We start from the raw sequence: 27,629 nt of genomic DNA, 5'->3' as shown, positions 1-27,629 counted from the left end.
GCTCCCTTGTTCCACCGTCTCCACCCTTGTCAGACGTCCCCCTGGCTCCACCGCAGGATTACGGTCTGAAATTATACTAGTTTGGGTGTTTGAAATAAATAATTTTGAAATCTTCTCGACTGCCAGGTTTGATTGCATAAAGTTGTGTGACAATTTGATGCAAGTTCAGTTTACATATTTTGATGTAGATCAGCGTTTTTTTAAGCTTATTCTGCTTTTTTTTTTTTTTTTGCTTTATTATTATTTAGTCACTGTATTTTACTATAACTTCATGTAAATAATTACAATTATTTCAATTTTTTTCATTCATGAAAAATTAAGCCCCATGAGCCCCATGAGCCCCATTTTTTGTAAACCACATAGTCCATGAACAAGCAGCATGTGTATCAGTTCAGTGCTGGAACTATCAGTGTTTGGAACTATCGGCTGCTCCACGACACGCGTTACTTCCGCATTCCAACGTTCCCATGGGAGTGTCGTAACTCTGTTTTTCAACAGCTCTGGGATTGACAGGAAGCATGGACAGAAAAAACGAAAGACTCGGACCCGTCCCGATGTGAGATTATCACTAGTGTGGCAGTTCCTCTGTAGTCACATGCATCAGTCTATTTCCATTCGATATATCTCTCATTCCCACCAAATACTCCACAAGTAGCGGTTCCTGTTGTTCACTGTTTGTATCCAGAAATGGACTGGAATTTTCGATTCCTCTCATGTTTGTTTTGTGGTAAGATCAAGTTTTTTCTGTAATTAAACATGTGGAATAAGCTATACTGAAATGACTTTGCCTAATGATAGAATAATTATACGAGAGACAAAAACTCATCAATTATATACAACATACTCTCTGTAAACTTTGGATTATATGTGGTCTTTTGCTTGATTAAACTTGATAACGTCAAATATAGGCATTATTGCAAATAATTTTGTCTGATCTGTTGATACAATGCTGTAAATCTATTTAACTATAAAAAGCCTACTGTATCATATTTGATACACACATTTCTATGGACTCAAAACGATCAAAACTTTGCTGAAAAACTGCCATCTGAATGGTCTGTAGTTCATACTTTTTCAGTAAGTGAAAGACCTTTTATTATATTTGTAAAAATCTCCACCTTCAGGTTGTTGCACATGTGTCTCTTCACTGATTTTTAGAAAGTAAAAGCAATAATGAATTTTATATTGTTAGTACTATTTCTATTTTATATTTAAAGATGAACATTTACTGGACTGAAGCAACTTAAGTTTACTTGATTGTACATACACACTGAAATGCATGCATCAAATATGATCCATCTGAGGAACATTTATTTTTTTATTTTAATCATCAGTGTATTTCATTGCATTATACATTTCTCCCACAATTAAAACTAGCATTTAAAGACATATTATTGGTTGATACAGAGTGATAAGTGATATTTATACGCATGTTGTGTATTGTTTTACAGTACAAGCTATCAGAATTCCATCTTACGTTTTGACCATATAAATCATATCTGTACCAAACTGCATATTTTTGCCTCTGAATAAGATAAAATAAAATCCATATTTTTACTAGGCCACATCATACTATATGAGCCATAAAAGCCTGATGTATCAAGTATAATAAACAAACAAAAAACAAGTTGCTTATGTGTTTTTTGTTGAGTGTTAGTTTTTTAGATTTTGTCCAAAGTTTCAATAAACTGTTCCATTTCACAATTTGTTTTAATCGAAAATTTGACTATTATTTCATATCTTAGGCTTTACAGGGTTAAAGGGATACTCCACTTTTTTTGGAAATAGGCTCATTTTACAACTCCCCCAGAGTTAAACTGTTGAGTTTTTTATCGTTTTCGAATCCCTTCAGCCAATCTCCGGGTCTGGCGGTACCACTTTTAGCATAGCTTAGCATAGATCATTGAATCGGACAAGACCATTAGCATCTCTCTCAAAAAAATGACCAAAGAGTTTTGATATTTTTCCTATTTAAAACTTGACTCTTCTGTAGTTGCATCGTGTACTAAGACCGACGGAAAATGAAAAGTTGCGATTTTCTCTCATTCCTGCGTAATAATCAAGAAACTTTGCTGCCGTACCATGAGTGCAGCAGGCGTAATGATATGTCCCCAGCTCGGTAACTTCCAAGTTACAGAGGACTAAGTTTGTCTAACAGGCGCTGCGTCATATCATTACGCCTGCTGCACTCATGGTACGGCAGCAAAGTTTCTTGATTATTACGCAGGAATGAGAGTATAGTTCCTAGCCATATCAGCCTAGAAAATCACAACTTTTCATTTTCCGTCGGTCTTAGTACACGATGCAACTACAGAAGAGTCAAGTTTTAAATAGGAAAAATATCAAAACTCTTTGGTCATTTTTTTGAGAGAGATGCTAATGGTCTTGTCCGATTCAGTGATCTATGCTAAGCTATGCTAAAAGTGGTACCGCCAGACCCGGAGATCGGCTGAATGGATTCGAAAATGGTAAAACTCAACTGTTTAACTCTGGGGGAGTTGTAAAATGAGCCTATTTCCAAAAAAAGTGGAGTATCCCTTTAAGAGTGATGCATTGCTAACTGTTTTTAATCACACTCAAGATTACGAGGCATTTAAAGGCATGTTATTTTCCTTTCTTTTACATGTTAGTATGTCAGTCATTAATGGCCTTCAACATTGATCCTGTGACCTGGAAGTACTTTACAAACAGTGCAAACAGCGGCTTTGGCTATAAAGTGATACAGAGAGGTGCAAGGTGAGCTCACCAGTGTTACAGACCACTCAACCGTCGGCCATTTAAGCTGAGGCTGTTGAAAACAAGTACTTTAATAATTACTTTGAATATTTGAATGCAGGACAGATATGGATATTAACTATTAAAAGCCTTAATAGCTGTAACATTATTCAAAATTATTAATGTTGAAGTTGCAGTTTAGTACATTTAAAATGTATCAACTTTAAAAGTAATTTTAACTACATTAGTCACTGTAATGTACAGTAGGTCATGCTGTAGACATTTGAGAACTTCTAAGTTCTGGTTCAGTTAAAAATATTTTTTTTAATTTATACAGTTTCATAAGTTTTTGAATTCCACCTAATGCTTTGCCAGTAATTCCGATTTCCACTTTCTGTGATTTTCTGTAATGTAAAAATATTTTGCAAAACTTAACTAAAAATAACTTAAAATTATGGTGATGTCCATATATATATATATTTTTTATTTTATACGATCAGAGGTTTTTGCATCATACTGAAACCGCACACCCAACCAGGCACACCACAGATGTCTCCTTTTTCAACATGTTCTCTTATTCTCCTGTCTTCTTCCATAGTCTACTTGTGAGTGATCCTTTAATACAACACAGTCAAACTCAAAGAGGACGAATATATCGTTGTGCTGTCACTGAAGGAAACTGCAGTACACTGCCCATTACCGGTACTTTGTTTGTAAATTTTGCTTTCATGTATGTAAAAAATATATATTTGTTTTATTATTCGTGATAGTATTTCTTAAAAAAAAAAAAAAAAAAACTTTTTATGCAACAGTCACCAATGGGGCTGTCAACATGTCTCTTGGACTTTCAATGTCTCTGGATCCTCAGTCTTCAAGAGCAGTGGTAAGTGTCATATTTTAAAGGGGTCATGAACTTTTTTTTATTATTTTATGTTTCCTGAGGTGCACTTATAGTTATTATGTTGGTATGATTTTTACATCAAAAATTGTCATAATTTAGAAATAAAAGGCAATTCTCTACCCTGATTTTACCTCTGATTTGAACGCTCTGTTTTAAGGGGCGTGTCTGCCGTGAGACTTCAGTGTAAACGCCCACTGTTATGATTGGCTAACATCTTTGCATATGAAATAAGTATTACATATGGAACTCTCTCAAAATCTTTTACTATGTTTTTACCATTACAGCTGTCGAGATGAACTAATAGTGAAAAGTGTTGATTATAGTATTATATTTAGATCTACTCCCGTCACATGAAAGGTTGCAGCGATAAACACTGTAGCCGATGACAGCCGATGTCTGCTGAGCACATGAATGCAGTGATCTCGTCATTACAGCACGGTTTTTGTGCTCTCATGAATGATTTCATTATAACTAAAAGTGCAAACACAATAGATTTTTCATTGTGCAGTGTAGATGGCGTTATTGATTATAACGTGAGTTTAAGAGTCCAGAACTCGTGCTGTGTGATTGACAGCCCCAGCGATTAGAAAGGGAGTGTTCTTTGATCGCTTTCTGTGTATAATTTAATCACAATTAAAATAACAGATTATTTTTTATGTTACTTAGAGAAACCATGTCAAGATGATCGTTTAGACACTGGCTTGATTTACTGACACATAAACAGCAATAAACGATTTTAAGACAAAGAACATCTGACTGTACATGAAGATCAAGGAAAATTTGATTTCTTAATTCATGATCCCTTAAATCCCTATTTTTGTGAGAATAAAAAATATTAGTGCTGTTTTTCTACATTGTTTAATAATGCTTGGAGAAACTATATTTTGATATCCTAAAAATGCTATCATATCCTAAAAATATTATACTAACAATTTGACTGCAGAAGAAGCATGGAAGACAAATGCAAGATTTGGTGAATGTATATGTTTGTATAATTTGAATTAAAGTTACATTTGAACCTACAATTTGCAGTCAATCTAAAATATGTCCAAAATAGTTGATTAATATTAGATTTGACAAATTTTCATAGTGTAAAGCTTCAAATGTTACACTAAAGTCCAGAATAGAGTGTCATGTTGAAAATAAAATCTTAATTTCTCTCAGGTTTGTGGTCCAACCATACCTAAGACCTGTGATGGTTTAACCACTTACAACGGCATGTGCTTTAAAATCAGTCCAGATAATGTTGTGAGCAGATCTGTGCCAACGGCTCTGAGAGGTAAATGTATGGCATTCTACCAAATCCAAGCAAGTCTTCTTCATACTGTATATACTGTATTACATGATTATTCAGATTAAATTAATATATGATGCAATTATTCATTTCTCCAACTTCAGAATGCCCAACATCACAAATTGATATTGCTTTTTTAATGGATGGATCTGGAAGTGTACGTCCTGTGGATTTTAATAAGATGAAGGCTTTTGTTATAGAAATTATCAAAAGTTTTGTAGATCGTGATACACAGGTATGATAATCCATGCATTTATTATGATTTAGCTTGTCCATGATTTTTACCCCCATTTTTCAGCGCATCAGGCACTAAATCTATCTATCTATCTATCTATCTATCTATCTATCTATCTATCTATCTATCTATCTATCTATCTATCTATCTATCTATCTATCTATCTATCTATCTATCTTACAGTTTGCCATTGCTCAGTTTTCTTCACGATGTGTCATTCATTACAAGTTTCAAGTCAAAGACGCCATAGCATGGGAAAATGCAGTGAATGGGATATCTCAACAGGGAGGATGGACAAACACTGCAACAGCTATAAAACACCTTGTGTGAGACATGACTGCTGATATTTTATTGGAATTATTTTATCTATGCCATTAAAAGTAGTATTACTTCTGACTGAAAGACTTAAAGTGAAAATGAATTTAACAGGATATTTAGTGAGATGTGAGGAGCACATCCTAAATTTAAAAATATAACCACACACCCCAAAAAAAGAAAAACGGATAATACAAATGAAAAACTGATAGATGTCTGAGCAATCATTCAAAAAGCACATGATATTAAATGCAGGAATAAATAGATACACATACGGTACTACTACAAGTCTTAAGCTTTTTATGAGTTTTCATAAGTTTTTACAGCACTTCATAATTTTAACAAGGTTTCAAAGACAAGCAATGTAAACTTAATAAGAAAAATGTCCTATACAGTTACATAATTGTATTGTTGATTAAATATATTGTACTATTTTATTTTATTTTCAATAGGAATGAGCTTTATGGAAGTAATGGAGGTGCAAGACCATCAGCCAGTAAAGTTTTGGTTGTTATCACGGATGGTGAATCAACTGATTCAATCATGTTGCCTGAAGCTGTTCAACTAGCACAAGCTAAAAATATAACACGATATGCTATTGGGGTAAGATTTGATTTTGCCTCTGCTAAATTAAAAAACTATATTAACTATATTAGTTGTGCAAAAAGTGATTATACTGATTCAGATCTAGATAGGCAAAATCAACATGCATTCTTTGCTGATGTGATTTGTCTTGGAAAATTTTTGTGAGATTTGAAATTTTCGGTGAACAAACACAAGATCTGATCTGGCCATTGTAAAAATGTGCATGAAAATTTCTATCCACTTTTTAAAATAAAAATCATTCATCAAAAAAAAAGAGGGTTATTAAAATATTAAAAAATCAAAAACCGTTATTGAAATCATTACATTCATGAAGTGTTACAATCATCATTGAATTTTCTTAGGTTGGCAATGCTTTTGCTATTGACAAAGCAATAAGGGAGCTGGCAATTATTGCATCTTTACCCACCAATAACCATGTGTTCAAAGTAACCAATTTTGATGCGCTGGAAAGTATTCATGAAAAACTCAAAGAGAACATTATTGCCATTGAAGGTATGTTTGCAGAGGGAATGAAAAATTAATTACAGAGAAAATGTTTACATTTTACATTTATCAGCTGTCATGTTAGTACAGTCACTTTGTTCAATGGATTGATTTAAAATAATACATTTTTAGTTAACTGTCTTGTTGCTGCTTTTATTTGCTAGGAACCCAGACCTCTGGAGATTCATCTCGAATGGAGTTTGCACAGGACGGGTTTAGTGCAGCATTTACATCAAATGTAATTCTGTGTATTTCATTTATTTGACACCAAACTAATGAAAAAGATTAAATCCATGGGTTAGAAATAGTTTTACTGAAATTAATTAGGAGCCGTTGAATTGCTCTTTTTACTGTTCTGTTTAATTTAAATCATGTCTTTGCATGCTATCCATGCTTTTCACACTTTACTATAGTCAATTTAGATTTTTACATTGAAATGTACTTTCAGTTTTAGATTTAATTGAACAACAATTTATTAATATGGTCATTAAAGGGTTAATTCACCCAAAAATTTAAATATGGTCATTATTTACTCACCCTCAAGTTGTTCCAAAACTGTATTCTTTCTTCTGTTGAACACAAAAGAAGATATTCTGAAGAATGTCGGTAATCAAACAGTTAATGAGCCCCATTGACTTCCATGGTATTTTTTCCTACTGTGGAAGTCAATGGCTAGTCAGCTGTTTGATTACCGACATTCTTCAAAATATCTTCTTTTGTGTTCAACAGAAGACAGAAACAGTTTTGGGACAACTTTTTGGGTGAACTAACTAAACCTTTAATACAGTTCAATGTTACATCAGGTCAAATGAACTGCTAGAGTTGTAAGGTGCTATTTGTAACGCTGCTTTGAAACCATAAGTATTATGCAAAGTGCTATAAAAGTAACCTGGAAGTTCACTTGCATCAGATCAAATCTAGCTGTTTGCATTCATGAATCAAGTTATTATTATTTTTAAAGCATTTGTTGCAAGCATAGATATCCATGACGTTTGCTGTTTTGATGTTTAACTACTCTTCCACCTCAATGAAAAACACACTGTAGATTTTGCATGCTTGTAAACTTGTGTGGAAAGATTATTTCTTAAATATTTCTGTTTATTCTTATAATGTTATCTGCATTCAGACAGATATGATAATGACCGCAGTGGGAGCTTTCCAGTGGAAGGGTGGATATCAGCTGTACAAACCAAATGATAAATCAGATGACTTTCAAGCTGGAAGTGAGCATGACAGTTATTTAGGTGAGATCTCTTTTTTCGATTGTGTAAATCAAAAATAAATCAGTCAAAACATCAGAATACTTCTGCTTCTAAGTATACTTCTAATAATACTTCTAAGTCAATTTTCTTCACAGGTTATTCCTTGGCAATAGCAACAATGTCCAGAGCAAAGTATGCAGTCATGGGAGCACCAAGACACAAGCATAAGGGACAAGTAACTGTTTCAAGAATTGATCAAAGTAATTTAAAACAACTGGATCCTCCTAAGGTTGTAACACTCAAATTTATGTAAAATATTAGCACATCACAAATTAATGTAAGCGAGTGAAAGTACATGAGCTCGAATAGCTGTATGGTAACTATATTGCTTCTCTTCCTCTTTTCTCAGCCTCAGATTGGCTCATATTTTGGAGCTGAGGTGTGTGTGGTGGATTTGAACAGTGACTCCAATGCAGACCTACTTTTGGTATCGGCACCAACGTACATAGAGTCTGACCGGGAGGGCTTAGTGTTTGTTTACATCTTCACGCGTCGGGTCAGTGTTTATTTTGGGAGATTCAATTAAGACTAACATTTTTAAAGAAAGTTAATCAAGTAAGAGTGAATAAATGTACATTTGTGCCTGTTTAACCCTGTTTCTCCTTTCTCTGTTATATCTCCATAGGCAAACTTCATTTTTTCGGATACACTGGTGGGCATGGCAGGTCAGAGGGGTCGGTTTGGCTCTTCTCTGGCCAGTCCAGCAGATCTGAATGGTGATGGTTTCATGGATGTGCTGGTTGGAGCTCCTTTAGAGGAGGATGGACAGGGCAGCATCTACATCTTCAATGGGATAGATGGAGGGATCACTTCCAAATACTCACAGGTGAAAAAGACGAGGGTTGGTGGCAGTTTAAAGAGATAGTTCACATAAAAATGAACTCTATTATCATTTATTCAGCCTCGTGGTTCACCTTTCTTGCATTACTTTTCCTTGACTCCCTTCATAATATATTCGTTATCTGTTTTATGAATGAAACAGAGGATTGCTGGATCATCTGTGCAACCAGGTTTGCGGTTCTTTGGGATTTCATTGAGTCAGTCTTCTCTAGACCAGACTCGAGACAACCTTCCTGACATTGCTGTTGGGTCCAAGGGAGCAGTTCTGCTTCTCAGGTCTTTTATAAAGAACTAAAATATATACACTGAAAAAAATGATTCATTGACTAGTTGAATTTACTAAAAAAAAAAATGTTAATTGGTTCCACATAATTCATTTTAGCTACATTTAAACAAATGCATTACGTTGAACTAAGTTCAGCTTAATGCATTTGTTTAAATGTAGCTAAAATCAATTGTGTGGAACAACTTACGGTAATTTTTTTTAGTAAATTCAATGATTTCAGTAAATTCATTGAATTTACTAAATGTTTTTATCGTAAGTGGTTCCACACAATTGATTTTAGCTACATTTAAACAAATGCATAAAGTTGAACTTAGTTCAACGTAATGCATTTGTTTAAATGTAGCTAAAATGAATTATGTGGAACCAATTAACATAATTTTTTTTAGTAAATTCAACTAGTCAATGAATCATTTTTTTTAGTGTACAAATACAGTGTTTCAGCCATAATCATTCATATGTGTTCATATGTGAATCATTCATATATTTGGATCATTCAGGTCCAGACCCATCATGCAATTGGAAACTAAAGTAACTTACAACCCAACCAAAATACCAACTGGTGACCAATCAGACTGCACAAATCCACTGAAAAACAGCCTGACTGTGTGCTTCACCATGAGCGGATACAAACATAGCATAAAAGGTATATTCATAATATAATCACATACACACACGGTTTTGTGTTCTTACATCCCATATGGTCATATATTCTGCTCAAGGTTTGTAGTATTCTGGTGTGCTCTAGAGTCTAGAAATCCCAGATTGTTGCATTGCTAATATTTTTGGGCTTTTATGTTCAAACACGTTTTCTAGGTTTGGCTGCAAATATTAATTATACCATAACGCTGGATGCCCAGCGACAGAAATATCGTGCATACTTCTCACTCAAAAACCGGCTCCTCAGTGATGTGATGGAGGTTGGGTTGCTGGAAGTATGCAAAAGTTATGCTTTTTTTATAGAGGTAAGCATCAAATGTCATTTTTGTTTTGATTGAGAGTAGATTTTCAGTGAATCTGATGAATCTTGGCTAAAATTTAGACTAAAAGGGTAATTTCTGTTTCTTATACTTATACCTCAGACATTCAATGCATTTTTTTACAATTTAACTTATGTGTTAGCATTAAAAAAACTGTAGATACAAATGATCTTCTGCTTAAATTCCAAATAGAAATATTTAAACAACACAAACTAATAATTATAACTTGATTATTTACACAGCAGCAAGAAAATGAACAGGATGTCTAACAGTATGTAACCTGATAGGATGGAAATAAAGAACCATTAATCTATATATTGTCTATATCTAGTCTACTTAACTGATAAAACTGCAGATGTTGAGTTTAATATTATATTCAACATTTCAAGAAATATGATGAGGACATTGCAAGAATCAATTGCATAACAAAAGTGACCCAAGTATAATCGTAGAGTGTTTTGTTATTAACATCACTTTATTAACATCACGTTATTAACATTGATTCTTGTTTCCATAAGGCTTGTTCAGAAGATGCTCTGAATCCGTTGGCCAATCAGATAACATTCACATTTGAGGGTCTTCCATTAGGAAGTATGGACAATTTGAGACCAGTACTGCTGCCAGAGATAAAGACCACCACAGACCATAATGTAAGAGTTCATCTGTGTTAAGAGCAGAAATAAGCAGAACTTCATCACAAATTAATAATTCATGAATTTTTCTGTTCCTTCACTTTATTTTACAGCTGGATTTTGAGATAAACTGTGGAACTGATAATGTATGTGTTGACGACCTTCGAATGGATTTTAATTTCTCTGGGTGAGCAAACCATTTGCTCTGTTTCTGAACTGAAGTATTGCAAGAAATGAATAAATCCGAACCATCTTGATGCTTATGAAAGTATTAATATATCTCTCTTTGGTTTCTGTGATCCAGATCTACAAACATAGAGGTTGGGATAATGCAGGAGCTCAACGTGACAGTGTTTGCAGAGAACAGAGGAGAAAACTCATACAACACTCTCTTCACCCTCAAATACCCCTTTGGACTTTCCTACAGGAGAATCACATCTAAACAGGTAAACATAGTTTACAGGTAAACACTAGTTAATAATGATACCAATGCTATTCCTAAAGCAAAATAGCTATAAAACACTGAAGATGCAATACATTTTCAAAGAAAATTTAAAATTACAGAGCCACATTAAAAATTAATTTAGCATTAATTTATTTAACAAATATTTTCAAACCCTGTAACAAATGCAATGTTATATAGATGCATGTTTTATATATATATATGTTTGTGTGTGTGTGTATGTTGAAATATATGATAAATGTTCTGTATGAGCAGGGCAGAGTGGAGTGTGTGTCTCTGGATGCTGAGCGAGGAGTTACACTGGGAGAAACCACCTGCCAGATCAGTAAACCCATCCTCAAGGGAAACACTCAGGTCAATTATCACACCCCTGACACGAACATCTGCTCATGTGGAGGAATGCATGTTAATGGTTAAACTGAAAATCATTATTTTGCTCAAATAATTAATAACAATTATTCTCATTTGAGACATTTCTGTTTACATTTCATGAGAATTATTGCACTTCCACGCAAGCACAAATCAAGAGAATCTCAACTCATAGACAGGGTTTATTTTATAGTCGAGATTCATGTTAGGATTTATTACAATTAGTCCCCTGGAAGGTTTTCTCACAGATTTAGTCACAGATGATCATTCATTCATTCATTCATTCATTCATTCATTCATTCATTTGAGCAGAATGTCACAATGGAGATCGCTGAACTCCAACATACATGTTTGCCTGTATTTTCAGATCATCAGCGCATGGTTAAAGTTGGGAAGATTAAGTAAAACATTGTTGTTCCATTGTTGGATAATTTATCAATTTAAGAGAAAAGCTCTGATTGGGGGATTTAAACTCTTGAAATCTGGCAACCCCAAGTATGAAAGCTTGTGGAGGCTTCTTATGCCGAGTTCACACTGCACGATTTTCATAGTAGTCGGGTCACTGTTCTTTTCACACTGCACAGCTATCTGGGGTAACGTTCAGTTGCTGGTGTGTGCACACGGCACGATGGATCGGAGACAGGAGGTTTTACACTGATTTGCCTATGATTTCGGGCATTTGTCACCGATCCTACAAAACCTGTCGGTGAGCGAAAATCGGGCCTAAAATCGTTCAGTGTGAACTCGGCATTACTGATACAAGGTAATGGAAATGTCAAAGAAAAAAACATTTTTCAGGAAAAAAAAACTAACAGGCCAATATCGCAATGATTATGCTTCATTTATTAAGAGAAGCAGAAATCGTGATCACGATTAAAATACTATTAATTGTCCAGCTCTACTCGTATACTTATATACATTAATTTACTGACTTGACGAAACTAAAAGCAGTTAATAAACACTCTTATCCAGAGCAACTTTCATGATGTGTGACTGCAACATGTTACACTGATATATGACTTGCAACAACATTAATTAGTCCAAAATTTTGTCTTATTCTGTCTTTTTCATTCAAATTCTAGGTTGTGTTTGAGATTACATACAGTATTAATAAAGAAAGTTCACTGGGCCAAAATGTGACGTTTACTGCTGCGGTCACGAGGTATGACATCATCTTTGTGTGCTAGAAGTGGTTGAACTCAAAGCGTAAAACACTTTTACCATGAGCTCTAGGAGGATTCTCACATGATCATTTCATCAGGAACAGATAAATGCTACTAATAAACAAAACCTCCATCTCTTACAGTGGGAATGACAAACACTCAATCAACAGTGAGTTTAACAAACAGAAAACCATTGATGTCAAGTATGCCATCTATATTGCCTTGATAAGGTTAGTGCTCTGCTCCACGTTTCTGTATAGAAATAATAATAATTATGACCGCCGCTAGCGTAGCTAGCGAAAGCGGTCATATAGGGATTGTCAAAGTTTTTTTTTTTTTTTTTTCCCGTCACCTTACTGAATTTTTCGTCAACGATACCAGGGACACCGAAGCACCGGGGAACATGAAATTTGGTGGGCATGTAGCCCCACTAGACTTCTAAGGAAAAATTTCGTTTGGTCCCCGGGGGCCACTCCCCCCCCGCGCTGGGCCCCCCCAAACCCCCAAAAATGCAGTTTTTCCTAAATAACTACCTAAACCGTGGCACCGAGGATGAAGAAATTTTTATGGTATGTTGGTCTACTACACTTTTACGGAAAAATTTCGTTTGGTCCCCGGGGGCCACTTCCCCCCCCGCGCTGGGGCCCCCTTAAATTTTTCGTCAACGATACCAGGGACACCGAAACACCGGGGAACATGAAATTTGGTGGGCATGTAGCCCCACTAGACTTCTAAGGAAAAATTTCGTTTGGTCCCCGGGGGCCACTCCCCCCCCGCGCTGGGCCCCCCCAAACCCCAAAAAATGCAGTTTTTCCTAAATAACTACCTGAACCGTGGCACCGAGGATGAAGAAATTTTTATGGTATGTTGGTCTACTAGACTTTTACAGAAAAATTTTGTTTGGTCCCCGGGGGCCACTTCCCCCCCCGCGCTGGGGCCCCCTTAAATTTTTCGTCAACGATACCAGGGACACCGAAACACCGGGGAACATGAAATTTGGTGGGCATGTAGCCCCACTAGACTTCTAAGGAAAAATTTCGTTTGGTCCCCGGGGGCCACTCCCCCCCCGCGCTGGGCCCCCCCAAACCCCAAAAAATGCAGTTTTTCCTAAATAACTACCTGAACCGTGGCACCGAGGATGAAGACATTTTTATGGTATGTTGGTCAACTAGACTTTTACGGAAAAATTTTGTTTGGTCCCCGGGGGCCACTTCCCCCCCCCGCGCTGGGGCCCCCTTAAATTTTTCGTCAACGATACCAGGGACACCGAAACACCGGGGAACATGAAATTTGGTGGGCATGTAGCCCCACTAGACTAATAAAGGAAAAATTTCGTTTGGTCCCCGGGGGCCACCCCCCCCCCCCCCCGCGCTGGGCCCCCCCAAACCCCAAAAAATGCAGTTTTTCCTAAATAACTACCTGAACCGTGGCACCGAGGATGAAGACATTTTTATGGTATGTTGGTCTACTAGACTTTTACGGAAAAATTTTGTTTGGTCCCCGGGGGCCACTTCCCCCCCCGCGCTGGGGCCCCCTTAAATTTTTCGTCAACGATACCAGGGACACCAAAACACCGGGGAACATGAAATTTGGTGGGCATGTAGCCCCACTAGACTTCTAAGGAAAAATTTCGTTTGGTCCCCGGGGGCCACCCCCCCCGCGCTGGGCCCCCCCAAACCCCAAAAAATGCAGTTTTTCCTAAATAACTACCTGAACCGTGGCACCGAGGATGAAGAAATTTTTATGGTATGTTGGTCTACTAGACTTTTACGGAAAAATTTCATTTGGTCCCCGGGGGCCACTTCCCCCCCCGCGCTGGGGCCCCCTTAAATTTTTCGTCAACGATACCAGGGACACCGAAACACCGGGGAACATGAAATTTGGTGGGCATGTAGCCCCACTAGACTTCCAAGGAAAAATTTCGTTTGGTCCCCGGGGGCCACTCCCCCCCCACGCTGGGCCCTCCCAAACCCCAAAAAATGCAGTTTTTCCTAAATAACCACCTGAACCGTGGCACCGAGGATGAAGAAATTTTTGTGGTATGTTGGTCTACTAGACTTTTACGGAAAAATTTAATTTGGTCCCCGGGGGCCACTTCTCCCCCCCGCGCTGGGGCCCCCGTAAATTTTTCGTCAACGATACCAGGGACACCGAAACACCGGGGAACATGAAATTTGGTGGGCATGTAGCCCCACTAGACTTCTAAGGAAAATTTTCGTTTGGTCCCCGGGGGCCACTCCCCCCCCCGCGCTGGGCCCCCCCAAACCCAAAAAAATGCAGTTTTCCTAAATAACTACCTGAACCGTGGCACCGAGGATGAAGAAATTTTTATGGTATGTTGGTCTACTAGACTTTTACGGAAAAATTTCGTTTGGTCCCCGGGGGCCACTTCCCCCCCCCCCCCCTGCGCTGGGGCCCCCGTAAATTTTTCGTCAACGATACCAGGGACACCGAAACACCGGGGAACATGAAATTTGGTGGGCATGTAGCCCCACTAGACTTCTACGGAAAAATTTCGTTTGGTCCCCAGGGGCCACCCCCCCCCCCCCCCCGCGCTGGCCCCCCCCCAAACCCAAAAAAATTCAGTTTTTCCTAAATAACTACCTGAACCGTGGCACCGAGGATGAAGAAATTTTTATGGTATGTTGCTCTTAAGGGCCCACATCAACCTAGCCCATAATCACTCATTTGTGATTTGCGCCCCTCCAATAAAAAATGAAAATGCAATATTATTCTGCTTTAATTGCCCCTATCTTCAGTGGAGATGTTCAGAACTGCACCATATTTCATGTGTATGATTAACTTGACATCCTCTGGGGGTATCCTCTGCTAAGTTTTGTAGAATTTCATCCATGGGGGGGGTATAAAATAAATTCATTTATGTGCACATTTAATGACTGTACACTCATCGGCCTGTAGATGGTGCTGTTGAGAGAAGGGTTGCTGGTTTAGGATGATACTGTCACACACACACATGCAGGAATACAAACAAACGCAAGCATGCACACACACTGACATCCACACGCACAGACACACACCCATACACACACATACAAATCCACATGCACAGACACACACACACAAACACACACGCGCACACATGTACGCACACATACATACACGCACAGACACACACACACACACACACAGACACACACATACACAAACACACACACATACACACACACACACACACACACACACACACACACACACACACACACACACAGACAGACATGCACATACTATTACTTTTTTTAGGTATATACATAAACACGCAATACAGCCAAATTACTCCACGTCATTTATTTTTGTAGAAAGCCAGTGCAGGCCTGAGCGGCGGTCATATTTTGTACCGCGATGCGGTACATCTAGTTTAAAAAAATCTTTATCCTATACTGTAATATTGTCATTTTCTTTCTTCATTTTAAATAAAAGGCATGAAAATTCCACCATCCACATTAATTTTACTTCAGGGAAAAGGGATCTTATGAAACCGGTCCAGCAGATATTAAAGGTATCAGTTCAAATTCTCTATCTTAAAGTAGATAATAAAAAGGTTTTGTAGTACACTAAAATCTAATGTTTCAAAAAGGCTGAATGACAGATTTTAACAGGATTTATTTTATCAACAGAAGAAAATGTTAAAAATGCCCACCCTGAACATAACTCTTCATTTTTTCCCCTCTCTTTCAGGTTCAAAATGAACTCAGAGAATTAACGTTAAAAGTTTTCATCAGAGTACCAGTGAAACTTGGTGATACTGACATCTGGACTGATTCAAATTTGCAAGTGTGTGAATTTATTTCTTATCTCACAAGTCATACAGGTATACTGATTAATTTAATTAAATCATTTCTGTATGATGTAGGGAAGAAAAACGGCATCCCATCCTTCACCCATAATTTTTTAGAAAGTTGTTTTAAAATGTCACCAAGAAATGTCACTTTCTTTTTAAAGATACCTGACTGTGACAGCGTGAACATGACGAAGCCTGTTATCACCAATTCTGCGTTGTTGGACATTATTAAAAATCATCGTTTGGTGGTGAGGACACTTTTTAAATTTAGTTTTGTTTTACCTCATTTGTTTTCCACAATTTATTTGATTTATCTGTTGTATATGTTAAACATACATTAATTAATCTCTCTCTCTCTCTCTCTCTCTCTCTCTCTCTCTCTCTGTGTGTGTGTGTGTGTGTCAGAACTGCTCTGTGGCGGTGTGTGCCGTGTTCAGCTGTGACGTCACTCTCTCAAAGAATGAAAGGAAACTCTATAATATATTTGGCAATGTGAGCTCTGGATGGATTGAGCAGGTATCTGACTTTTAAAGCAATTCATATCACAGAACAGACTATATATATTCATAACTGTTTGATCATTTATTGTCATGATCTGTGTCTCTCTCAGACTGGACTCAAGGCTGCAGTTTTTGAGTTGGTCAGTTCAGCGTCTCTGGATTATGACAAGAGCAAATACATTTTCTTTTCCTCTGATTCTCTACACACTGCACCGTCTGTCCAGGTGATTCAGTGATCGTTCATGTCAAGTCTAATGACTGTAAAAAGAGCTCTCAAAACAGTGCTCTGTTTGAGGGAATCTATAACAGCAGTCTACTGTTTATAGTTTATCATTTGTTGATTTATGATTTATTCTTTCTTTTTTTCAGACCACATACTTTTCTCTTTTTGCTTCTTGCAAATATATAGACAATTGCACTTACAACATTCTTTCACACAGATCTACTTCCTGTGCAAATACCACAGAGTCAAAAGTGCTAACACTACTGTTCAAAAGTCTGGGGTCTGAAAGAATATGTTTTTGAAAGTCTCTTCTGCTCACCAAGACTTCATTTAATTGACCAAATATACAGTAAACAGAGTAATATTGTGAAATATTATTACAATTTTAAAGAACAGTTTTCTATTTTATTATATTTTAAAATAAAATTCATTCCTGTGACGTCAAAGCTGAATTTTCAGCATCATTACTCCAGTCTTCAGTGTCACATGATCCTTCAGAAATCATTTTAATATGCTGATTTTCTGCTCAAGATTTCTTATTATTATCAGTGTTGAAAACATTTGTGCCACTGCATATGTTTTTTCAGAAATCTTTGATGAATAGAAAGTTTAAAAGAACAGCATTTATTTGAATTAGAAATATTTTATAATATTATAAATGTCTCTCCTGTCAGTTTTGATCAATTTAATGCATCCTTGCTGAATAAAAGTATTAATAACTTAAAAAAGACATCTTACTGATCCCAAACTTTTTAATGGTAGTGCATAGCATTATAAAACAAATTACAACAGCACAAGAGACAGGGATGTGGATCATAAACACTAAAACCGATGCATTATAACAAAAGAATGTACATAGTAAACAATCATGTCATCAAATTATAATGTCTCTAGTGTCTGATGGAGCATCTGTGTAGGAGGAAGGAGGGGGACTTCCTGTTACACTGAGATCACTTCTGACTGCATTTTAAAATTCACTTGTTCACATTTTTCCACTTTGCAGATTAACACTCAAGTGGAGGTGTACGAGGAGGTGAACCTGACCAAAGAGATCATTGGAGGAGTAATAGGAGGACTGCTGCTACTGGCTCTCATCACAGCGGCACTCTATAAAGTATATCACCATCATAACATCAGTTTCAATCGCTGGCACTTTCACCTGTCTACACAATCTATATGTTTAAATGCTTACAGCATGTACAGTTTATTACAGCATATTTTCTCCCTTTACAAGGCTGGGTTCTTCAAAAGCCAGTACAAGCAGATGTTGCAGGAGGAAGAGCCAATCATGACACAATATTGTGCACTCAAACAGTTAGAAGATACAAGTACTGATGTGTTTTGTGGGCTTGAGAATGAAACATGAATTTAACACCTCAGTGTAGCGAAATATTCCAGCCTGATTCAGACAACTTAATTAGAATAAAAACTGGACAATTTTGAACTTATTTCATATCACTACTCATCATTATCTTATCAGTGAATGCAACGAGTTACCACAATGAAAGTATTTATAGCATCTCAAATATTTAACTTCCTTCTTTGCTATGAAAACTTATAATGACTGTGAGTGTGAACTGTAGCAGAGATATTTTTGATAGTCACAGTTGCGAGAAATAAGTCAAAATTGCGAGATATAAACTCGCAATTGTGAGAATAAAAATAAAAATTGTGAGTTCTAAAGTCCAGTTCTGAAAAAAATAAAAATAATTGTCAGTTCACAATTCTGAGAAAAGTTTGCAACTGCGAGTTTATATCCCAGAATCGCTATTCAGACTTTGTAACTCGTAATTGTGAGCTTATATGTCACAGTTCTAAAGGGGGGGGGGGGGGGGAATTGCAAGATATAAACTCAAGTTGCAAAGAAAAAAGTCAGAATTCCATTCATCTTCTTCCGCTTATCCGGGGCCGGGTTGCGGGGGCAGCAGTCTAAGCAGGGATGCCCAGACTTCCCTCTACACTTCCTCCAGCTCTTCCTCAAAAAATTAAAAACATTTTTTACAGAAAAAAGTCTGAATTGTGAGAGAAAAAGTCGCAATTGCCTTTTGTTACTTTTTATTCTGTTTTCTTATCACATTTCTACAGATTTTGAAAATGTTTAATTCTTTCTGCTTTATATTAATATATTGTTTATTTAGCTTTTTTTGCAATATTGGCATATTTAAAGTGGCACTTAGTGTTGGTAAGGAAACCAACAAAAGCCAAAATTAAATAATTTTGGCATTATCCATTACACTTATTTTTGTGTCATTATTTATGCATGCCTCAATTTGTGTTTGCCATAAAATTAAACATTGAAACATGAAAAGCAGTGTCAGTGACTCATATCATCAGAAGTAGACTACAACTAATTTTCTACTATAAATCAGCTCTCCAGTGTGTTTTCACATGTGACCTCTGACCTTGACAGACTCAACAGGAGAACCGGAAAAGATTTCCACGTGAAAGAAGGCGGAGCCTCCGCGCACAGCTATCAATTATGTAATCTCCACAGAACAATGGTAGTAAAAAAAGCGTTTACCAGTCATAGCGAACTTTTCCAGAAAGTTTGCTTTGGCAAGCTGTTTTGAACCCCCAAAACAATATATAAATGAACTTCATTCATCTTCTAAACGGAAAAACTAAGAAACCGTTCATTTATCACATATTCGACCCTTCTCGTGAACATAATAAACAAATCTTGTGTCGTTTTTTTCCATATTTGTTTTGTTTTCATCACACTTTGTTCTAATCCGCCAAATGGTACGTCGGATGACGACGATTGGGGTTTCGCCTAGAAGCCTATCACCTTCGAGTATATAAAAACGAGCCAATGGCAATGAAATGCCATGGGTCTGCGGAATTTGCATAGCGTAACTCCGCCCGCCGCAGGGGGTATATAAGGAAGTACGCTGCACAAATGCAGATATGTCTTCGCTGAGGAGCCGAGACTGGCCCCAGGCGTTTTTCAGCGGTACAGCGGAAGTGGCAGGAAGACGTAACGTCTCCGTTCCCACTCAGGGAACGAGGGTTACATCCGTAACCGAGACGTTCCCTTTCGTGGTCACTCCGAGTTACGTCGGATGACGACGATTGGGGTTCCAGTCTAATCACGCCACCTCGGCTGTCTTCCAGTGCCCTGCGTAAGTCTGAGCTCCCTGTTGTGAGACTAGCACGAACGAAGGAGTCCTACTTAACACAGGGATACCAAGGTACAATGGGAAGCATATCTCCAGAGAGAAATATGCAATTATGCCCAGCCATTAATGGGGGGGACTTAGAATACACATATGACCCAGAGGGCAGCATATGGAAAATCACTGGGGTGTCCAGCCGCAGGTGGAATTTTAAACCCCAGGGGTGGCAAGGTGGCTTGCCAAGGGAAAGACACACGCTCACAAGGAGACTTACAGTGGAATACACATGTGGGGGTCGCCCAGAGGGGGAACCATGCACATGGAGGCACCTAGTCAAGCGCAAAAAGCTGCGTTATGGCAGATTGGCATAACTCAGGCGTTGACGTCACCAGTGCTGGAGGAACTCAGAGCTTATCAGACTCACCTGAGAGAAATACCGCACGTATCCCGTCCGTGGAGAGGAAAGGCGAGCAAGCGAAGACACCTGAGCAGAATCTAGCACCGGCTGGTTGAAGCGAGTACATGAGAAGAAACTGGCTCTACTCGGAGATTATAGAATCTCGCGAATGTGTTGGGTGTCGCCCAGCCTGCAGCTCTACAAATGTCTGTTAGCGAGGCGCCATGCGCTAGAGCCCAAGAGGAAGCCACACTACGTGTGGAGTGGGCCTTCACACCAAGGGGGCACGGACGACCTTGCTGCTGGTATGCCAAAGCAATGGTATCCACTATCCAGTGAGATAACCTTTGCTTTGAGAGAGCCTTTCCCTTCAGCTTCCCACCATGACAGACAAAGAGCTGGTCTGAGGTCCTGAAACACCGCGTTCTGTCTACGTAAGCACGGAGGGCGCGTACTGGACAGAGCAGTGCCAAGGCTGGGTCTGCCTCCTCCAAGGGCAGCGCTTGCAGGTTCACTACCTGGTCTCGAAAGGGTGTGGTAGGAACCTTGGGCACGTATCCAAGCCGGGGTCTCAGGATCACGTGAGAGTTAGCCGGCCCGAATTCCAGGCACGCTTCGTCAACCGAAAATGCCTGCAGGTCCCCTACCCTCTTGATGGAGGCCAATGCAACCAGGAGCGCTGTCTTCATTGACAGGAACTTAAGCTCCACTGACTGTAAAGGCTCAAATGGAGCACTCTGCAGGGCAGTTAGAACCACTGAGAGGTCCCAAGAGGGTACGAGGGGAGGACGAGGAGGATCAGACGAACCTGACGATCAGGTCGTGCTTTCCCAGAGACTTACCATCAACTGCTTCGTGATGTGCGGCAATGGCGGCAACATACACTTTCAGGGTGGAGGGAGACAGCCTTCGCTCCAACCCTTCTTGCAGGAAGGAAAGCACGACACTGATCGGGCATTTCGTGGGTTCTTGATGTTTAGAAGAACACCAGTTGACGAAGAGGTTCCACTTCAACGCATAGGCATGTCTCGTGGACGATGCTCTAGCGGAAGTGATGGTAGCCACCACCGCAGGTGGTAGGGTACTCAAACCTGCCTCGTCCCGTCCAGGAGCCACACGTGGAGGTTCCAAAGATCGGGACAAGGGTGCCATAAGGTGCCCCGTCCCTGAGAAAGGAGGTCCTTCCTCAGAGGAATTGGCCAGGGAGGTGCTGTCGCGAGGAGTACTAGTTCGGAGAACCAGGTCCGGTTGGGCCAATACGGGGCAACCAAAATGACCTGCTCCTCGTCCTCCCTGATCTTGCGCAAGGTCTGCGCAAGAAGGCTCACTGGGGGAAACGCATACTTGCGTAGGCCCCGCGGCCAGCTGTGCGCCAGTGCATCCGTGCCGAGCGTGCCCTCGGTCAGGGAATAAAACAGGTCGCAATGGGACGAGTCGTGGGAGGCAAACAGGTCTACCTGTGCGTCGCCGAACTGATCCCAAATCAGCTGGACCGTCTGGGGATGGAGTCGCCATTCTCCAGCGAGAGGCCGAACTCGAGACAGCTCGTCGGCCGCCTGGTTCAGGTGTCCCGGGATATAAATGGCTCGAAGCGACCTCAGATGTTTCTGACTCCATATGAGGAGGTGGCGAGCGAGTTGCGACATACGGTGGGAGCGCAGACCACCCTGATGGTTGATGTACGCTACTGTTGCGGTATTGTCTGATCGGACTAGTACGTGCTGGCCCCTGAGCAGCGCATGGAAGCGGTGCAGGGCGAGACGTACAGCCAGCAACTCGAGGCAATTGACATGCCAAAGGCGCTGGGGTCCTGTCCAGGAGCCCGCGGCAGCATGACCATTGCACATGGCGCCCCAGCCCGTGTTGGAGGCATCTGTTGATACAACAACATGCCGGGAAACTCGTTCTAAGGGCACTCCGGCCCGTAGAAAATTGAGGTTCGCCCACGGGGTGAAGGTCTGACGGCAGGCTGGAGTCACTGGGACTCGGAGCGTGCCGTGTTGCCATGCCCACCTCGGGACTCGATCGCGAAGCCAAAGCTGAAGCGGTCTCATATGAAGCAATCCCAGCGGCGTTACTGCGGCTGCGGATGCCATATGCCCCAGGAGCCTCTGAAATAATTTCAGTGGAACCGCACTCTTGCCCTCGAATTGGCGAAGACAAGTCAGCAGTGACTGCGCGCGCTCGCTCGTAAGCTGCGCGCACATGGCGACCGAGTCGATCTCCATACCGAGAAAAGAGATCCTCTGCACGAGGCAGAGTTTGCTCTTCTCCCAGTTGACCCGAAGGCCCAGACGAACTAGGTGCTGAAGCACTAGGTCCCTGTGTTCGCAAACCTGGTCTCGAGAGTGAGCTAGGATTAGCCAGTCGTCGAGATAGTTCAGGATGCGAACCCCGTGTTCCCGGAGGGGAACAAGGGCTGCCTCGACGACCTTCGTGAAGACGCGAGGAGACAGGGCTAGCCCGAAAGGGAGAACCGCGTACTGGTATGCCTGCCCCTCGAAAGCAAACCGTAGAAACGGTCTGTGTCGAGGTAAAATGGAGACATGGAAGTAGGCGTCCTTCAGGTCGATCGCTGCAAACCAATCCTGCGGCCGCACACACTGGAGGATGTGTTTGGCCGTTAGCATCTTGAACGGCAGCCTGTGAAGGGAGCGGTTCAAGACGCGCAGGTCGAGGATTGGCCGTAACCCACCGGACTTCTTGGGTACAATGAAGTAAGGGCTGTAGAAGCCGGACTTCATTTCGGCTGGAGGGACAATCTCGATCGCACCCTTCACCAGCAGGGTGGCGACCTCCGCTCTCATGACAGGGGCATTGCCACCGACCATAGTGAAGCGGACTCCCCTGAAGCGGGGAGGAGATCGCGCGAACTGAATCGCGTAGCTGAGCCTGATGGTTCTCGCGACCCAGCGGGACAGTCTGGGAAGCTCTAGCCAGGCCTCCAGAAAGTGCACCAGCGGGGTCATACGAACCACAGACGTACCGTCGGTGGGGCAGCGAGGCGGAATGACCGGCACCGGCGAGGGTGGCATAGCGGCCCTGTGCGGGGGCACGGTCATTAACCGCGTCCTGCCAGAGGAGGCCAGGGGAGGGCGCGCGTCCCACGGGGGCGTGCTCTGGCAGGGGTCTGGCGACAGAGGGGGATGAGAGGAGCGTGGCCCGTTGGCGGCGCGTGCTGTCATCCCGCACCTCTGGGACAGAGGAGGGCGGCAGTGGCGGGACCCGAGGGTGGCGCACACTGTGGCCCTCGAGCTCTGTGGGCTCAGGATTGGGGAATTCGATTCTGTCTTTAACCACATTAGGGTGCTGCCCGTCGTGGGACGAGCAGCGGGGAGTGGAGAACAAAAGATTCTCCCCCGGCCCTCCACCGGGGGAAGGAGTGGTCCTGCTACCACCTCCTGGACAGAAAGGAAAGCCAATCCTGAGCTGCCCGTCTCAGGAGCGCCGCTTGGCCTGGCGTTTAGCGGGCGGCGGGGCTGGAGAGGGCTGTGGCGCCTTCCTGCGGCTTCCTCCACGACGCGGCCCAGATGAAGGCTGCTGCTGGGGCCGTGTGGGAGGGGCGGGAGCCGTAGGAGGGCGCCCTCGGCGGCGAGCAGGCTGAGGATTCTGTACCGGTGGCTTAGCAGCAACAGCACGCCGGGGCAGAATGTGCTTGATCGCCTCAGTCTGCTTCTGGGCAGTCGAGAACTGTTGGGCAAAATCCTCGACTGCACCGCCGAAAAGGCCGGCCTGGGATATGGGAGCGTCAAGCAGACGAGTCCGCTCGGGCTCACGCATATCGGCCAGGTTCAGCCAGAGATGTCTCTCCTGGACCACAGCTGTGGACATCACCAAACCCAGGGAGCGCGCGGTCACCTTCGTCGCCCGGAGAGCGAGGTCGGTGGCGGCGCGCAGCTCATCAAAGAGCCCTGGGTCTGTCCTACCCTCGTGCATGTCACGGAGCATCTTGGCCTGGTAAACCTGCAAGATGGCCATGGCATGCAGAGAAGCAGCTGCCTGTCCCGCCGCTCTGTAAGACTTCGCCACCATAGTAGACGAGAATCTACAGGCTTTGGACGGGTGCTTTGGATCACCACGTGATGAAGCGCTTGCCGGACACAGCTGCATCGCGACAGAACGTTCAACCGTGGGAATCCCAGTGTACCCACAAGCATCAGCTCTATCGAGGGGAGGAAAGGCGGAGAAAGCCGACGAACGATCGCGGGAAGACATGGGAGCCTTCCAGGACCGCGTGACTTCCTCATGCACTTCCGGGAAGAATGGTATTGGGGTTGGGCGGCGACGAGTGTCAGCGGCCGCTCCCAAAAACCAATCATCCAGCCGCGAGCGCACTGGATCAGGTGGCGGGGACCACTCAATACCAATGGCCGCGGCTGCCCGGGAAAGCATGGCGGTCAGCTCGGGATCAGACTCGGACAATGCTGGCACGCCCGAGGGCGGCAACACAGCCGAATCCTCCGCCCAAACACGCCAAGCAGAGATCGTGCCCATCAGAGAAAAATATCTCGCGACCGCAACCAGAAGTGCACGGGCGAGGCATCTTTAAAAAGACGTGCCACGTGCAATGCTCTTTTTGTGAGAGGATAAACTCCGCGGATGCTGAAGCGAACAGGGAGAAACACACTAACTGTCAGATCACTGAACAGATCAGCAGGGAAGTGAGCACTCGCTGAAATCGCCGTCACACCAACACCGGAGAGTTCGCTCGTCTCGAAGGTAAGATAAGACTAACTCAGAATATTTGGCTTACAGGAGTGGAGAAGTTCTCGGCTCCGAAGCGAAAACATATCTGCATTTGTGCAGCGTACTTCCTTATATACCCCCTGCGGCGGGCGGAGTTACGCTATGCAAATTCCGCAGACCCATGGCATTTCATTGCCATTGGCTCGTTTTTATATACTCGAAGGTGATAGGCTTCTAGGCGAAACCCCAATCGTCGTCATCCGACGTAACTCGGAGTGACCACGAAAGGGAAACACAATTGTAGTGGCGATCGTACCACAAAAAAAAAAACTTGAGGGAATTTGAAGTCGTCTCCCACGCGTAATGGTGCAAGAAATCAGGTCTGCCATGGCATTCGATTTTCACTTTATTTTATGCAGAGTAAAATGACTTACAAACACTGCTGCTTGCATTACTGATGTAAATTGAGCTCGTACATATGCAAGCAACATTAAACATGATGCTAATAACTGGTCATGACAAAATCCATCATGAACATGCACGGTTGAAAAACTGTGTGGCTTCCCCAGATCGTAATTCCCTGTCACTATTCACCTGTGACTTCCTCATAGCTATAGCCTCCACAACCACTGTGATGCCCTGCCTATGCCCCCTGGTGTGCAGGTGGAAGAGCGTCACCCCCATGCAACTTACCACCAACAAAAAACATAAATATCAAAATTGGCTACAACACACCGGCCCCTAATTGTTACTCTATAATAATGTAACAATTAAACACCATACAAACAATGGAGCCAATAAAATGTCCATCATGCACATACGTGCTTTCAGTTTATAATGTCCATGTGAGCTACATATGTCTAATACATCAGTCTTTATCCAGCTTCTTGCAGAAGACAAATCTTTGTGACTGGTCTCTCCAGAATGTTGCATTTGGTCTGGACTTTAACAGACCGCACAAGTCCTCGTGAGTCAGGAAAGGTCTGCAGTACCTTCCCTAATAACCAGGATCCGCGAGGGGCAGTAGAGTCCGCCACAATGACTGTCTCCAATGATGAAGCTTCTCTTGTCCTTAGACCACCGTTGTCGTTCCTGTAACAGAGGTAAGTACTCCCGGATCCATCTGTGCCAGAAGAGATCCGATAAGAACTGAACTTGCCTCCAACGTCGTTTTGTGTATAAATCACTCTTCTCGAAAAGCCCAGGTGGGAGTGCAGGTTTGCCTTTCAACAGGAGGATGTGATTAGGGGTCAAGGGTTCCAGATCGTTAGGATCATTTGACACTTTGGTGATGGGACGGTCATTTAATATGGCTTCCACCTCACATAGTAGAGTTTGTAACCCTTCATCATCCACACTTTGCTGATGAAGGACTGAGTTCAGCACCTGCCTGACCATGCGAATGATTCGTTCCCATGTTCCACCATAATGTGATGCAGTAGGAGTGTTGAAGCTCCATTTCACTCCTGACTGATGTAACGAATATGACTTAGCTCAAATGATTATAGGGAATCAAAATTATGAATCGGGTTGATTCATCTATATTCTTACAATATTAATAAATTATTGAAGCTGAAATTTAGACTTATTCGTATACATCAATGTTCAATTACAATGAATTATAATTCAATCATTAATATACCAAAATGTCCTTCTTTCAGATCAATTAATCAGAGTAATTTTAAGGGAAATTAATATATTAATTAAACAGTTGTTTGTCCCGCAAACTGGTCGTAAAATTAATTCCATCAACTTCTCAACAAAATTATCTCTTTCTTATAATTCGAAGAAAGCTATATTTTCCTGGCCATGGAAAATTACTTTCTTGTTCTTATAAAATGTAGGTTACTTAACAGTAGCCTAGCGCATTTGTAAAGCATAGCTTGATCATCGTTTCATTGACTTGTAAAATGAACACTTATACAGAGACAATCTATAATGGGTCTTTAATAATTTGACTAATACTACATCGAACTAAGGAATACAAGTTCTACAATTTACATGAGTATGCATATAACAATACAAACAGTAAAGACAAATACAAGACTAAACGGATAACAGATGAGAGAGGGAGAGGAAGGGAGAAAGTGAAGTTCAGGACGAGAGAGATCACCGAGATGATCTCAGCATGGCAAAATCACAGGCAGTAACCTTGAGAGACAACAAGGAATCAAATCACCTTAAAAGTTCAATAAACTTATCTTGCAAAATGGTTCTCTTTGTTGCTGAAGAACGCAGAGTTCGTGCGTGTGTCCTAAGAGCAGCGTGCGTGTGTTTCTTTAAGAAAGCAGGGCTTGCTTCGGTGTGCGCGGCCGCGGGATTTTCAAAGAGTCTTTTTCTTTGAGTTGAAGTTGCTTGCTGCGTTTG

At 41.4% G+C, this 27,629-nt stretch overlaps 2 protein-coding genes across 2 annotated transcripts in view; both read left to right on the top strand.

The window, feature by feature from the left end:
• Positions 1 to 27,629, top strand: part of ppp4cb (protein phosphatase 4, catalytic subunit b) — a 276,860-nt gene that overhangs the window by 240,672 nt on the left and 8,559 nt on the right. The window lies entirely within an intron of this gene.
• LOC307147057 (integrin alpha-M-like) lies at positions 497 to 25,959 on the top strand. Its single transcript, XM_079851510.1, has 31 exons — positions 497 to 727; positions 2,631 to 2,736; positions 3,314 to 3,417; positions 3,528 to 3,598; positions 4,781 to 4,895; positions 5,015 to 5,145; positions 5,329 to 5,471; positions 5,913 to 6,063; positions 6,408 to 6,558; positions 6,714 to 6,787; positions 7,676 to 7,793; positions 7,907 to 8,040; positions 8,161 to 8,307; positions 8,437 to 8,637; positions 8,794 to 8,927; positions 9,435 to 9,580; positions 9,751 to 9,899; positions 10,433 to 10,564; positions 10,660 to 10,733; positions 10,851 to 10,992; positions 11,265 to 11,363; positions 12,461 to 12,540; positions 12,685 to 12,771; positions 15,980 to 16,058; positions 16,238 to 16,333; positions 16,502 to 16,588; positions 16,746 to 16,856; positions 16,951 to 17,064; positions 18,067 to 18,177; positions 18,298 to 19,805; positions 25,551 to 25,959. The coding sequence occupies exons 1-30, from the start codon at positions 688 to 690 to the stop codon at positions 18,427 to 18,429; spliced, it is 3,459 nt and encodes a 1,152-aa protein (XP_079707636.1). The 5' UTR covers positions 497 to 687; the 3' UTR covers positions 18,430 to 19,805; positions 25,551 to 25,959.

The sequence above is a fragment of the Squalius cephalus genome (genome assembly GCF_949319135.1).
Source record: "Squalius cephalus genome assembly, chromosome: 19".
In the NCBI taxonomy this organism is placed as follows: Eukaryota; Metazoa; Chordata; class Actinopteri; order Cypriniformes; family Leuciscidae; genus Squalius; species Squalius cephalus.
This window is presented reverse-complemented; position numbering and strand designations above follow the sequence as displayed.